Consider the following 14,927-nt stretch of genomic DNA (forward strand, 5'->3'; position numbering starts at 1 on the left):
TAGTTGCCCCACATTAGGTGCCATATAGTTCCCCACATTAGGTGCAGTATAGTTCCCCCATATTAGGTGCAGTATAGTTGCCCCACATTAGGTGCAGTATAGTTCCCCACATTAGGTGTAGTATAGTTGCCCCTAATTAGGTGCAGTATAGTTGCCCCACATTAGGTGCAGTATAGTTACCCCACATTAGGTGCAGTATAGTGCCCCACATTAGGTGCAATATAGTTGACCTACATTAGGTGCAGTATAGTTCCCCACATTAGGTGCAGTATAGTTGCCCCACATTAGGTGCAGTATAGTTACCCCACATTAGGTGCAGTATAGTGCCCCACATTAGGTGCAGTATAGTTGCCCCACATTAGGTGCAGTATAGTTGCCCCACATTAGGTGCAGTATAGTTGCCCCACATTAGGTGCCATATAGTTCCCCACATTAGGTGCAGTATAGTTCCCCCATATTAGGTGCAGTATAGTTGCCCCACATTAGGTGCAGTATAGTTCCCCACATTAGGTGCAGTATAGTTGACCCTCATTAGGTGCAGTATAGTTGCCCCACATTAGGTGCAGTATAGTTTCCCCCCATTAGGTGTGCAGAATAGTTCCCCCACATTAGGTGCAGTATAGTTGCCCCACATTAGGTGCAGTATAGTTCCCCCACATTAGGTGCAGTATAGTTCCCCACATTAGGTGCAGTATAGTTGCCCCACATTAGGTGCAGTACAGTTCCTCCACATTAGGTGCAGTATAGTCCCCCACATTAGGTGCAGTATAGTTCCCCCACATTAGGTGCAGTATAGTTCCCTCACATTAGGTGCAGTATAGTTCCCCCACATTAGGTGCAGTATAGTTGCCCCACATTAGGTGCAGTATAGTTGCCCCACTTTAGGTGCAGTATAGTTCCCCACATTAGGGTTGGCAGTATAGTTCCCCCACATTGGGTGCAGCATAGTTACCCCACATTAGGTTGGCAGTATAGTTCTCTCACATTAGGGTTGGCAGTATAGTTCCCCACCACATTAGGGTTGGCAGTATAGTTCCCCCCCACAAGGTTGGCAGTATAATTCCCCCCACAAGGTTGGCAGTATAATTCCCCCCACAAGGTTGGCAGTATAATCCCCCCCCCCACAAGGTTGACAGTATAATTTCCCCCCACAAGGTTGGCAGTCTAATTCTCCCCACAAGGTTGGCAGTTTAGTTCCCCCCACAAGGTTGGCAGTTTAGTTCCCCCCACAAGGTTGGCAGTATAATTCTCCCCAAAAGGTTGGCAGTATAATTCCCCCCACAAGATTGGCAGTATAATTCCCCCCACATTAGGTAGGCAGTGTTCCCCCACATTTGGCAGAGTTCCCCCACATTAGGCAGACAGAGTTCCCCCACATTAGGCAGGCAGTGTTACCCCACATTAGGCAGGCAGTGTTACCCCACATTAATCATGCAGTGTTCCTCCACATTATGCAGGCAGTGTTACCCCACATTAGGCAGGCAGTGTTACCCCACATTAATCCTGCAGTGTTCCTCCACATTATGCAGGCAGTTTTCCCCCACATTAGGCAGGCAGTGTTCCCCCACATTAGTCAGGCAGTGTTCCCCCACATTAGATAGGCAGTGTTCCCCCACATTAGACAGGCAGTGTCCCCCCACAGACATACAGCCTCCAGCCATATACACTGTATGGCTGGAGGCTGTATGTCTGTGTCGGAACACCAAAGATGACGTCCCACTGGTCACTTACCATGCGCACGTCATCCTCGGTCCTCCCCAATGCTCCACTCTGCTCTGCTTTACGGGCGCATGCATGGGACGTCAGTGACGTGACGTCCTTGCGTGCTCTACCTCCCGGCGGTCCCTGCGTTTTTAAAGCTAATGCGGGACCGCAGAGAGGCAACCGGGACATCCTTGTGTCCCGAAATGACCTTTCGGGACACAGGGATGTCCGGAATGTGACGGGGCCTGTGTCCGTGTGCCCACAGAGGGGGCTCGGCGTGCCACCTGTGGCACGCGTACCATAGGTTCACCATCACTGAGTTAAGAGATAATATACATATAGGAAAACATAGAACCTTCCCTCATATTAATGCTAAAGGGGTATTCTGAGGACCACAAAATATTTCCCAATTATTACTGTAGGCATAGTTAAGCACCATGAAAATGCCTGACATCAGCAAAATTTGCATAAAAAAGCCACAATTTTTACGTTACTCAAAGCACTGAAAATGCTATTTTTCTACGGAAATTAGGCTTTTACAATACTTTGCAACCGTCTATGTTTGTTTTCTGGTTTTGAGTATTGATAAATGCCCCCCCCCCCCCTTTTCTATGTTAATATACTTCTATATATATATATATATATATATATGTATATATATATATGAAGTATTTTGGTATCCCAATCATCCCCCCTCCACTTCTCTGTATATCCCCCCTCTGTACTTCGAACTCTTTTTCTCCCCTGTAACTCTGAAGAGGCAACTTATTTCTCCTCCCATTAGGTAGGTGCGCAGTACCATACTGTTCTGCTACCGAATGATCTGCTATATCTAGTGGAATAACTGGGACATTTTTTTTGTCCCCAGAATACCACTAAAAGAAAAATATATATAAAAAAATAAAACTGTGGTATAATCCTTTTAACATTCTAACATCAAAGTTGTGTACCAGAATGACACTATTCTGGGCTATTTCATGTCTGTGTTTTCTAGTTCTAAAAATCCTTGTCCTCCAGCTGTCTGCACTGCATTATAAGGAGATGCCACCCTCATCATCTGATGCCACTCCTGCCATGTCTGCCACCCTCAGTACCTTCAGTATTTACATTGTCTTGTACTTGTCATCCCTGTACAATATGTAGCAGGGTACCGCAGTGTTTTCCCACTCACTTGAATAGGAAGCAGAGTAACCACTTAACAGAGAACCAGTTCTTTTCTGCAGCACATACAGCACAACATTTAGAAGCCATTAAAGGGGTACTAGGGTGGAAAACTTTTTTTTAAATCAACTGATGCTAGAAAGTTAAACAGATTTGTAAATTACTTCTATTAAAAAATCTTAATCCTCCCAGTACTTATTAGCTGCTGAATACTACAGAGGAAATTATTTTCTTTTGGGAACACAGAGCTCTCTGCTGACATCACGAGCACAGTGCTCTCTGCTGACATCTCTGTCCATTTTAAGAACTGTCCAGAGTAGGTGAAAATCCCCATAGAAAACATATGCTGCTCTGGACAGTTCCTAAAATGGACAGAGATGTCAGCAGATAGCACTGTGCTCGTGATGACAGCAGAGAGCGTTGTGTTCCAAAAAGAAAATAATTTCCTCTGTAGTATTCAGCAACTAATAAGTACTGGAAGGATTAAGATTTTTTAATAGAAGTACCGTATTTATTGGGGTATACCACGCACCGGCCTATAACACGCACCCTCATTTTACCAAGGATATTTGGGTAAAAAAAGTTTTTTACCCAAATATCCATGGTAAAATGAGGGTGCGTGTGTGCGCGTGTATACCCCGATACATCCCCAGGAAAGGCAGGGGGAGAGAGGCCGTCGCTGCCCGCTTCTCTCCCCCTGCCTTTCCTGGGGTCTAGAGCCCTGCTGCCGGCCCTTCTCTCCCCCTGGCCGTGCAGCGCATAGCAACGACGAAGGGGACGCACGCCGGAGGCCTGCAGCAGCGCGGACCCGACCCAGGTAATTATGCCACCGGGGATGGGGGGAGGCAACAGGGCAGCAGCGCCGGCAATGGGTGCCGCTGCCCCTTCTCTCCCCCTGGCTATCGGCGCCGGTACCGATAGTCAGGGGGACAGAACGGGCAGCGGCGCCGATAGCCAGGGGATAAGAAGGGCCGGCAGCAGGGCTCTAGACCCCAGGGAAGGCAGGGGGAGAGAAGCGGGCAGCGACGGCCTCTCTCCCCCTGCCTTTCCTGGGGCGGTATCGGCGTATAACACGCACATAGACTTTAGGCTAAAAATTTTAGCCTAAAAAGTGCGTGTTATACGCCGATAAATACGGTAATTCACAAATCTGCTTAACTTTCTGGCACCAGTTGATTTAAAAAAAAAAAAAGTTTTCCACCGGAGTACCCCTTTAACGTAAAACACTTCAACATTACCTACCATTCTTCTTCTTCTATTCTTAGACCCAATGATACTTTACAATATTTAGGAATTAAAACTACAAAAAATATAACTCAATATACCAAACTTAATATTGTACCCATACTGGAAAAAAATGGTAGTAAAATTAAGATCTGGAATAAACTTCCTCTTTCTTTTGCAGACAGAGTTGTATTAATTAAAAGTGTTATACTGCCAATGCTTTTACATCCCTTAAGAGCAGACCCTATATGGGTTCCAGATAAATATTTCAAAGGATAGAGAGGATAATAAATTAATTGATTTGGGGGCGCAAATGAGTCAGGATAAAACAAACAAACTTTACATTAGGGGGCACTGCCTTCTTCAAAATGACTAATAAATGTTGGAGTTTTTTTTAAAAGAATATTAGGGATTTCCGGGAGCTTAAAATTTACTAGGATCTGGGAGAAAATCTTATTCCCAGAAATATATAAATTAAAGGAATATGTTAACCGGGAAAAAAATACGGGATTTCTAGGGTAGAACAGATTGTAAGTAATAAATGTTTATTATCCTGGAACGAATTATCAAGTAAATATAATTTGGAAAAAAAAGTGGAATACGGTATACTCAGGTACGAAGTGCATTTGAAGTTGAAAAAGAAAATCCAAAATGGGCAATTGAACATCATGAATTAATTGATATACTGTTAGACTGTGGTAACCAACCAGGAAGTAAACTGGGGAAAATTTATAAAAGTATAATTAAACATAAAGTTAAACAAAATTTAAGAACTATTAAAAGTAAATGGGAAAGAGAATTAGGAATGATGGACGAGGAGGACTGGATGGAAAATTTTCAGACTATAGATAAATCAACAATTAGCTTAAAGAGGCACTGTCATTGTTAAAAACTTTTCATATATTGCAGGACTCATTATAATATGACATTTCACAATATACACCTGTTAACATTTTTTTAAAATTTTCACCTGAAATTCAAGCTCAAAATAGCCGCCACTAGGGGTCGCCTGTCTTTTAGCCAGACAGACTAGTCTAGATTTTACAGCATACTGGATACCGGCCGTAAAGCATACAGGTATCCAGTATAGGAGATTTCTATTGAGTATATGCAAAACTACAGATAAAGGATGTGTGGACATGCTGTGAGCTGTAGTTTTACAACAGCTGGAGGCAACACTGCTGTAACACAGTTATTTTCAAACACTGCCGCTTCAGTTGTTACTAAACTACAACTCCCAGCATGCTGAAATAGTCAAAGCTTTCTCGGACTCCTGAATGACAAAGAAGTTGATCAGACATTCAGGAGTCTGTGAAAGATGAATGACACACATAGTGACAGCTATGCTGATTAGCATCCAGCTTTACTAGGAGAAGATAAAACAGATAGAACATGTATTCATACAAATGCTTTACTTTTATCTAAAAAATCCTTGCACTAATTTTATAAAAATCTACTCTTATATTTATAAATGTTATCCTGTTATGAATTCACCATAATGTCTTCTGATTACTGCAGGCAAGCTCCAAGCATCTTCCTCTGTTTAATATGCACAGCATGAAACCAGAGAGGAAAGGGTTACAGAGTAGAGAGTACTGATTGGCTGACTGCCAAGGCTTGCTCCTGTGAGGGAGACAGACTGACACGCCCCCTCCAGCCTGCACAATGAAAAAGTAACTCACCAGCAGATAAATGCTTATATCTCTGGATATATAGGTCAGAGACATGTAACATTTATATGCACATGATCAGGATTGGGTCCTGAGTAACACATCACTTTTTTTCTTTTTTTTGCACTATGAAAGGTACGCTTTAAATCATAAACTAACACAAATAAAATTGATACATAAAATGTACTATACTCCTTATAGATTGTTTCAAATGGGTATTAGACCCGATTCAAATTGCCCTCGTTGTAACACTGAAAAAGCCAACTTGGTTCATATGATTTGGGAATGTAACAAAATTCAAACTATCTGGGAACAAGTTTATAAGACCATTGAAACAAATTTAGGGATTAAACTAGAATATCAGTTTTTGACTGTAGTAATGGGCCTGGGAATCATAAGAAATAAAAAATGTATAGATAAACTATTGGGTCTAGCAAAAATAGTGATTCTCAGGAAATGGTTTACACCAAAAGCCCCATACATAGAATAATGGAGTAGCACTGTAGAAAAAGTGTGTAAATATGAATCTATATATTACCTTGGGAAAAAGAAATGTAAGGAGAATAAGAAAGAATGGGAGAGATGGGTATAAAGAGGGTCATGTGATCCTATAATGTAATCTTTGGACTGACGGCAAAGGGGAAGGGAGGGATAGGGTAAGGGGGAGGGGGGAAAAGAAAGATATAATATATTGTATTAAAATATCTAATATATTGTAATAAAAAAACACATTAACTTTACATCGATTCTGGATTTATAAAATAATAATCATACAAATTCTAGTCTGATAGGAAAGTTCTACCATACATTGGAATCCCTCTTTGTTTTCATAATGTTTTCAGTATTGTATGGGTTGTATTATTCTACCTAGTTTTAAGAACAATCGGTGAATGGGATATAAAAGTGACAAATTCTTTTCAGAATCACAAGTTGTCATTTCCCTTCCCATATATTGTCTGCCAGCCTACACAAAATGCATCACTCAGCAGGAAGAGACAATAGGCACTGGTGAAAAAACCTCCCAGGTTGATAAACAATGGTTCTATGATTCCATGGTTCTCTGCAGAGCAATGAGGGAAGTAGAATTTATTAATGCACAACAAAGCATCCACAGTGAGAATTGTGTAATTTCCCTAGTGCTTATATTTGCTCTTATTGTTAGAAGATACTTCCTTCTAATGTTATTGTAATGTGAAATAATTTTTTACAATCGCTCACAAACCCTTTTCATATACAACTCCATCTAACCAAGGTAAGGTCTAAAAAAAGAAAATATTTCATTTAAATTGCAATCACCATAAATCAACAATCCACCATAAATGACAGACCCTCCCCCCCCCTTTACCAACTAATAAGAAGTGTCAATACCACTTGACTTGCACTTAATAATCAGCAGGATACGAATTAAAACTCAAAAAAGTTCTTATCAGCCCAATATCCTCTGTGAAATAGTGACACATTATAGTTCATAAATTGGTACTCACTGACAAAGCTGGGTTTCCTTCATCTTCCACAACAACCATGAGGCGATAGAAGCTCTGTTTTTCACGGTCAGGAGGAGATGGACGAGTGGCAATTTCACCTGAGAGCCTATCCATGCGGAAAATTAAGTCCTCATTGCCTTGTGTAAGGTAATAAGAGAGGACGCTGTTTAGTCCTTTGTCCTTGTCTGTTGCTGTTACTTTAATAATGGATGTCCCCCCTCCAACATTCTACAAAGGGGTAAAAAGGATAATATTATTGTTACCAAATGCAGAGACACCATCGCTAACAACACACGCTAACAATGTATCTGGGGTGATTTAGGTAATTTTACATTAGATGAAATGTGCACTTAACAATTAAACAGTTTTTTCCATCATTGGCTCAAGGTGTGGAAGAGAAGGTAATGTGGAAAAGAGGCCCAGCATTGTCAGCAAACTACAGGAGGCCACAATACAAAGCAGTTCAATATACATGACCAGCCATAACACTTAAACTACTGGCAGGTTAGATGAATAACACAGATTATATCAATGGCAAACTGGCAAAGGCAGAGGCGTAGTCGGACTTAGCAGAAGGTCAAGGCATGTGGCAAAGGTGCAGAGTCAAGTAACGTAGCGGAAGGGTCAGAACATGGGCAGGGCAAACAGACTGTATGGAACGCTTAAAGGCCCCCTCTATAGGCTTGCATTGAGGGGGCGGAGCGTGACGTCACACGGGGGCGAAGCCGTGACGTCACTATGCTCCGTCCCCGTGATCGCTAGTAATCAGACTTGGAGCGAGCACGCTCCGAGGGCTGATTCTAACGGGGTGCGGCTTGGAAGATCACGGGGGTCTCCAGCGGTGGGACCCCCGTGATCAGGCATCTTATCCACTATCCTTTGAATAGGGGATAATATGTTTTAGTACCGGACTACCCCTTTAATCTCAGGCAAATGGCACTGAAGATCCGGCAGGGAAGAGTGGTAGTGGCAGGGACTTATATAATAATGTCAGGTGTTTCACATAATTATGGCCCTATAAATCTCAGAACTCCGGTGGGCACGTGCCCTAGGAGACGGGGACACGCACGCCGGAGCCTAGAGGCAGAGGAAGAAGCAGCAGAGGAGTGAGGTAAGTGACGGGCTGGGATTCGCATGCAGGCGGATCCCAGCCCCGCCCGCAGAAGGGGAGAGGGGGAAAATGTGCTCACGGCCAGGGGAAGTGGCCGGAGCGCAAGGAGTAACAGCTAGTTTATCTGGTCTAATCCCACGGAAAATCTAAAGTTAATGCTGGCTAGGAAAGGTGTGAGAACATGCAGTGCCTTGCAGCTTGCTGTGTATAGTACTGTCTAGATACATACAGGTCAGATTGCCTAAGTTAACCCAGTTTGTTGCTGAAAGCACCAACAATGGCCATGGCAGAGTTTGACCATAGATCAATAGATGAATATACCTATTCTGATGGGTTTTATTTTCCTTTAGATCCATTGGACAGTTGGTTGTGTGCATCTCTGGTGATAAGATGGTATCAGGATGCCCTATGGGAGGATGGCAAGCCAGAAATTCTCTTGGCAGTGTTCTGCTGGGAAACCTTGGTTCCAAGCATTCATGTGAATGTTATGTACTGTACCACCAACATACACATTGTTGAAGACCAAGTATACCCTTTCATGGCAGACTTATTTCCTAATGACAGTGGTCTCTTTTTGCAAAATAACCTGCCCAGCCACACTGCAATAAGTAGTTTGAGAATCAAGATGTTCAAGGTGTTGACTTGGCTTCCAAATTTCCAAAATCTAAATCAAATTAGGAATGAGAGGGATGTGGTGGAAAAGGTGTCTGATCCCTGGAGGCTGCACCTCATGATTTATAGGATTTATAGTATCTCTTGCTAACATCTTGGTGCTCCATAAAAAAGAACACCTTCACAACATTTTTGCAACATAAAATCAATTTAGTTAATCTGAATCAGGTTGTTTTGATGAAAAGCACATGGATTTCTGGCATCCCTATTCAGACGAATGAAACAATCGCAGAAATGTTTGTGACAGATCTGCCATGTGTAAATCGACCCTTAATGTGTTGAAAAATTTAATATTAATCATCAATTGTAATTTGCATGACATTAGAAGAGGTGACATTTCATAAATAACCATTTTAAAACACACTACATAATCACCAAGTTTCTTTTTGTCTTTTATTACATAATACTTTTTTAAGGTCTCAACGAACTAAACAACATACCTCAAAAACACTGACATTATAGCCAAAAGGGCTCTCAATAACAGGTGGGTTGTCATTTATATCCATCACATTTACTGTCAAGGTATAATCTGTTCTCCGAGGTGGTGAGCCCTTGTCAGATGCTTGGATCTGAAAGATAATCAAGTTTAACATTATATGCATTGTTTATAAAATAAAAGATTGATATAGTCCATGAATAATACAGAGAGGTTAAAGGATAAAATTTGCATCCAGTACCAACCAAAGGTCTTTTACCCTGGTGGTTATCTGTAGAAAGGGACAATTGCTGCCTCATGTAAAAGACTCACTTAGATGATGGTGCACAGATAATGAACAAGCAATTGACCCTTCCTCTGTCGATTGCTGGGATTGTGTGGCAAATTTGGGGATCTCCCAGTGTAAACAAGAAAACAGGGTCACCTACAAAATAAGTTAAGAGGGTATTCCAGGAATTCAAACATAGGCATTTTTTCTTTCAAAGACCTCTCCATGTCTGTCTCCAGTTTGGGTGTGGTTCTGCAGCTCAGTTCTACAGGGTGGGCCATTTATGTGGATACACCTTAATAAAATGGGAATGGTTGGTTATATTAACTTCCTGTTTGTGGCACATTAGTATATGTGAGGGGGGAAACTTTTCAAGTTGGGTGGTGACCATGGCGGCCATTTTGAAGCCAGCCATTTTGAATCAAACTTTTGTTTTTTCAATAGGAAGAGGGTCATGTAACACATCAGACTTATTGGGAATTTCACAAGAAAAACAATGATGTTTTGGTTTTAATGTAAGTTTATTCTTTCATGAGTTATTTACAAGTTTCTGACCACTTATAAAATGTGTTAAATGTGCTGCCCATTGTGTTGGACTGTCAATGCAACCCTCTTCTCCCACTCTTCACACACTGATAGCAACACCGCAGTAGAAATGCTAGCACAGGCTTCCAGTATCCGTAGTTTCAGGTGCTGCAGAATGGGAAAAAACAAAAATTGGAAGAGGACCCTCAGTTTACGCAGAAGATTTTGTTCAGTGATGAGGCAAACTTTTATGTGAATGGTGAAGTTAACAAACAAAACCACCGCTATTGGTCTGACACTAACCCACATTGGATAGATCCCTCCAAGACTGTTGGAAACAAAAATTGATGGTATGGTGTGGTATATGGGGTACAAAGATAGTGGGGCCATTCTTCATCAATGGAAACCTCAAGGCCACTGGATATGCAAAATTGCTACATGATGATGTGTTTCCCTCTTTATGCACTGAAGCTGGCACGTTCCCTGAGTTTTTCCAGCAAGATGGTGCACCGCCACATTATGGGTGTCAGGTCCGAGCATTCCTAGATTAACAGTTTCCTGGAAAGTGGATTGGTCGTTTGCATGGCCCCCAAGGTCTCCCGATCTGACCCCCTTAGACATTTATCTTTGGTGTCATCTGAAGGCAATTGTCTATGGTGTGAAGATACGAGATGTGCAGCACCTGAAACTACGGATACTGGAAGCCTGTGCTAGCATTTCTCCTGTGGTGTTACTATCAGTGTGTGAAGAGTGGGAGAAGAGGGTTGCATTGACAATCCATCACAATGGGCAGCACATTGAACACATTTTATAAGTGGTCAGAAACTTGTAAATAACTCATGAAAGAATAAAGTTACATTAAAACCAAGCACATCATTGTTTTTCTTGAGAAATTCCCAATAAGTCTGATGTGTCACATGCCCCTCTTCCTATTGAAAAAACAAAAGTTGGATTCAAAATGGCCGACTTCAAAATGGCTGCCATGGTCACCACCCATCTTGAAAAGTTTCCCCCCTCACATATACTAATGTGCCACAAACAGGAAGTTAATATCACCAACCATTCCCATTTTATTAAGGTGTATCCATATAAATGGCCCACCCTGTATTAAAGTGATTGGAGCCAAGTAGTAATACCACACCCAAAGTGGAGACAGACATGGTTTTTGAAAGAAAAAGGCAGTTTTTTTGATTTCTGGAATACTCCTTTAAGGGTCAAACAAATGATCCAGCCAACAAAGTCTTGTAAAGGTCCATTCTTATGAAAGTTCCAACTAAACCAATGCTTGTATTAGGTAGTAGCCTGTCCATCTATAAGGCGCCTTAGACGCTACATGCACAGTACTCTCCCATAAAAGAGAACTGGACACAGTCCTCTGTCTATCATACAAGAGTGCCACAGAACTGCTGTTTAAGACTGATTCACCAATTTTCAGGCAATAATACTTTCATCACTATATAAAATTTTTACTATAAATTAAAATAATATATAAAATATAATAATAAAGATAAGAAAAGAAAATTTTGTAAGAAGATTCATAAAAAGGTGGATAAAAGCATGACGGTCTATCAATCACTAGAAAATGACCTATTTAATAAAAAATAAAAAATAAATCACCAACAGTAATATGCTAGAAAAGTTTGTATTAACCACCTAGTAAAATATAAAATATATTTAGAAGGATTTGGGTGTTCTGTTATTATTACCCTTAATGAATATATTTCTTGTAGTTCTCTGTCCAGTGGTTTCACAAGGAAAACTTCACCATAAGTATCATTCGTAATGCGGATTTCAAAAAGTCTGTCTACATTTCCACCAGCTAGAGAAAAAGACACCTATAAAAAGTTAACAAGAAAACATTTTATTTGTATGATGATTCACAAGCTTTCAAAGTCTATAACAGTTATGGACCAAGTTGTAACATTGGATAAAAAAAACTTACTTGTCCATTAGCTCCGGCATCAGGGTCTCTGGCCAAAACCAGAGCTATTCTTCTTCCCGTTGGACAGTCCTCTGCCACACTCACTACTGACTCTGATGTTGGATCAAATTGAGGACTATTATCATTTTCATCTAAAACAGTGATCTGTACCTGTAAAACCAAATGAAACATATGTTTGAAATGTAAATACAATTATTCTAGCCTAAATAGTAAATAAAGTACTGTTTAGTCATTTATATCATTGTCAATAGTTACATTTTAATTCCTGGGTAAATTCTGCTTGTTGTAAAGCCCAATCTTTTCTGGTTTTGTAAACTGTGTCTATGCCCCCGAATGTTACCAGTAATTCTACCAAAAAAGAAATTCTTGAATGGCCTAAATTATTTAAATTCTATCAGTGTGCTGATATTAATCATCTGTGGATGCAAGAAACAGCTAAACAGTTACAAGCTGAAAACAAAATCACCATGCTGGGTGGGCAAAAAACTGTCCCTAATCTGTGTCAGAGATTGGTAGACCACTATAAGCAATGCCAGGTATTAGGTCTCTGTTTAAATATCTGTGATATTTTGGTTAATTTCACTGTTTTGTTCAACTATGTCACCTTTACCTTTATATTATAAAGTTATAAAGATCAAATATGTACATGCTAAGGGTATGTTAACACTACGTAATTCCCGTGGAATTCCCTGAGTGGAATTCCGCAAACGGAATTACATGCTGTGAACATAAACATGGGTTTCCACGTGAATGGGTTTCCGCGAGACCCATTCACACTGCGGAATTTCAGCGGCAGACAATTCCGCTGCTGAAATTGTTCCGCACAAAGAAAGAACATGTTCATTCTTTCCGTGGAAGTCCGCGAACACTGCATAGCCGTCAATGTTGATGGCGCAGTGCCGTGCGGTCCCACCGCCAAAGTATTGCTGCGGCGGCTGCCAGAATGGAATCTCCACTCACGCAATTCTGCGAGCTGAGTTTCCGTTCATAATCCGTAGTCTGACCATACTTTAACCCCTTAACAATCGTATATGTACGTCCTCCGCCGTCTCCCGCGATATGCCACGGGGTCACGCGGGGTCACTCGTCATATCGGGTCGGTCCCGGCGGCTATCAATGGCCGGGACCCGCGGCTAATACAGGACATCACCGATCGCGGTGATGCCCTGTATTAACCCTTCAGATGCGGTGATCAAAGCTGACCGCCACGTCTGAAATGAAAGTGAAAGAAACCCGGCTGCTCAGTCGGTGAAATCGCGGCGTCCCGAACCGCTTACAGGACACCGGGAGGGCCCTTACTTGATTTTGGCCCTTGATTTTTAAAAGGTAAGGAGGAAAAAACTAAAGTGCAAAAACTGAAAAACCCTGCGTCCTTAACCCCTTAAGGACGCAGGGTTTTTCAGTTTTTGCCTTACCTTTTAAAAATCATAACCCTTTCAATTTTCCACCTAAAAATCTATATTATGGCTTATTTTTTGCGTCACCAATTCTACTTTGCAGTGACATTAGTCATTTTACCCAAAAATTCACATAGAAACGGGAAAAAAAAATCATTGTGCAACAAAATCAAAGAAAAAACACCATTTTGTAATTTTTTGGGGGCTTCCGCTTCTACGCAGTGCATATTTCTGTGCAAATGATACCTTATCATTATTCTGTAGGTCCATACGGTTAAAATTGTCCCTACTTATATAGGTTGGATGTTGTCGTACTTCGGAAACAAATCATAACTACATGCAGGAAAATGTATACGTTTAAAAATGTCCTCTTTTGACCCCTATAACTTTTTAATTTTTCCACATACAGGGCGGTATGAGGACTCATTTTTTGCGTCGTGATCGGAAGTTTTTATTGGTACCATTTTCATTTTGATCCGACTTTTTGATCACTTTTTATTCATTTTTTAATGGTATAAAAAGTGACCAAAAATACTCTTTTTTGGACTTTGGAATTTTTTTTACGTGTACGCCATTGACCGTGCAGTTTAATTAACGATATATTTTTATAGTTCAGACATTTACGCACGCGGCGATATGTTTATTTTTATTTTTATTTACACTGTTTTATTTTTTTTATGGGAAAAGGGGGGTGATTCAAACTTTTATTAGGGAAGGGGTTAAATGACCTTTATAGGGACCTATAACACTGCACACACTGATCTCTCATGCTGATCACTGGTGTGTATTAACACGCCTGTGATCAGTGCTATCGGCGCTGGATCTCAGGCACGGAGCAGTCATTCGTCGATTGGACACCGAGGAGGCAGGTAAGGGCCCTCCCGGTGTCCTGTAAGCTGTTCGGGATGCCGCGATTTCACCGCGACGGTCCCGAACAGCCTGACTGAGAAGCCGGGTCACTTTCATTTCAGATGCGGCGGTCAGCTTTGATCGCCGCGTCTGAAGGGTTAACACAGGGCATCACCGCGATCGGTGATGTCCTGTATTAGCCGCGGGTCCCGGCCTTTGATAGCCGCCGGGAACGACCCGATATGACACGGGGACACCGCGTGACCCCGCGGTATATCGCGGGAGCTGGCGGAGGACGTACATATACGTCCTTCGTCGTAAAAGGGGTACTCCGGTGAAAACCTTTTTTTTTTTTTTAAATCATCTGGTGCCAGAAAGTTTAACAGATTTGTAAATTACTTCTATTAAAAAAATCTTAATCCTTCCTGTACTTATTAGCTGCTGAATACTACAGCGGAAATTATTTTCTTTTTGAAACACAGAG

At 41.4% G+C, this 14,927-nt stretch overlaps 1 protein-coding gene across 3 annotated transcripts in view; it reads right to left on the reverse strand.

The window, feature by feature from the left end:
* Window positions 1–14,927, reverse strand: part of CDH23 (cadherin related 23) — a 1,135,250-nt gene that overhangs the window by 227,756 nt on the left and 892,567 nt on the right. For all 3 annotated transcript variants that reach the window (XM_056530710.1, XM_056530713.1, XM_056530711.1), the window contains 4 exons: window positions 12,198–12,347; window positions 11,962–12,090; window positions 9,467–9,595; window positions 7,244–7,471 (listed from right to left, as the gene is read on the reverse strand). In XM_056530710.1, the coding sequence (XP_056386685.1) occupies window positions 7,244–7,471; window positions 9,467–9,595; window positions 11,962–12,090; window positions 12,198–12,347 (636 nt within the window). The remainder of the gene's footprint in view (window positions 1–7,243; window positions 7,472–9,466; window positions 9,596–11,961; window positions 12,091–12,197; window positions 12,348–14,927) is intronic.

The sequence above is a fragment of the Hyla sarda genome, chromosome 7 (assembly GCF_029499605.1).
Source record: "Hyla sarda isolate aHylSar1 chromosome 7, aHylSar1.hap1, whole genome shotgun sequence".
Taxonomy (NCBI): domain Eukaryota; kingdom Metazoa; phylum Chordata; class Amphibia; order Anura; family Hylidae; genus Hyla; species Hyla sarda.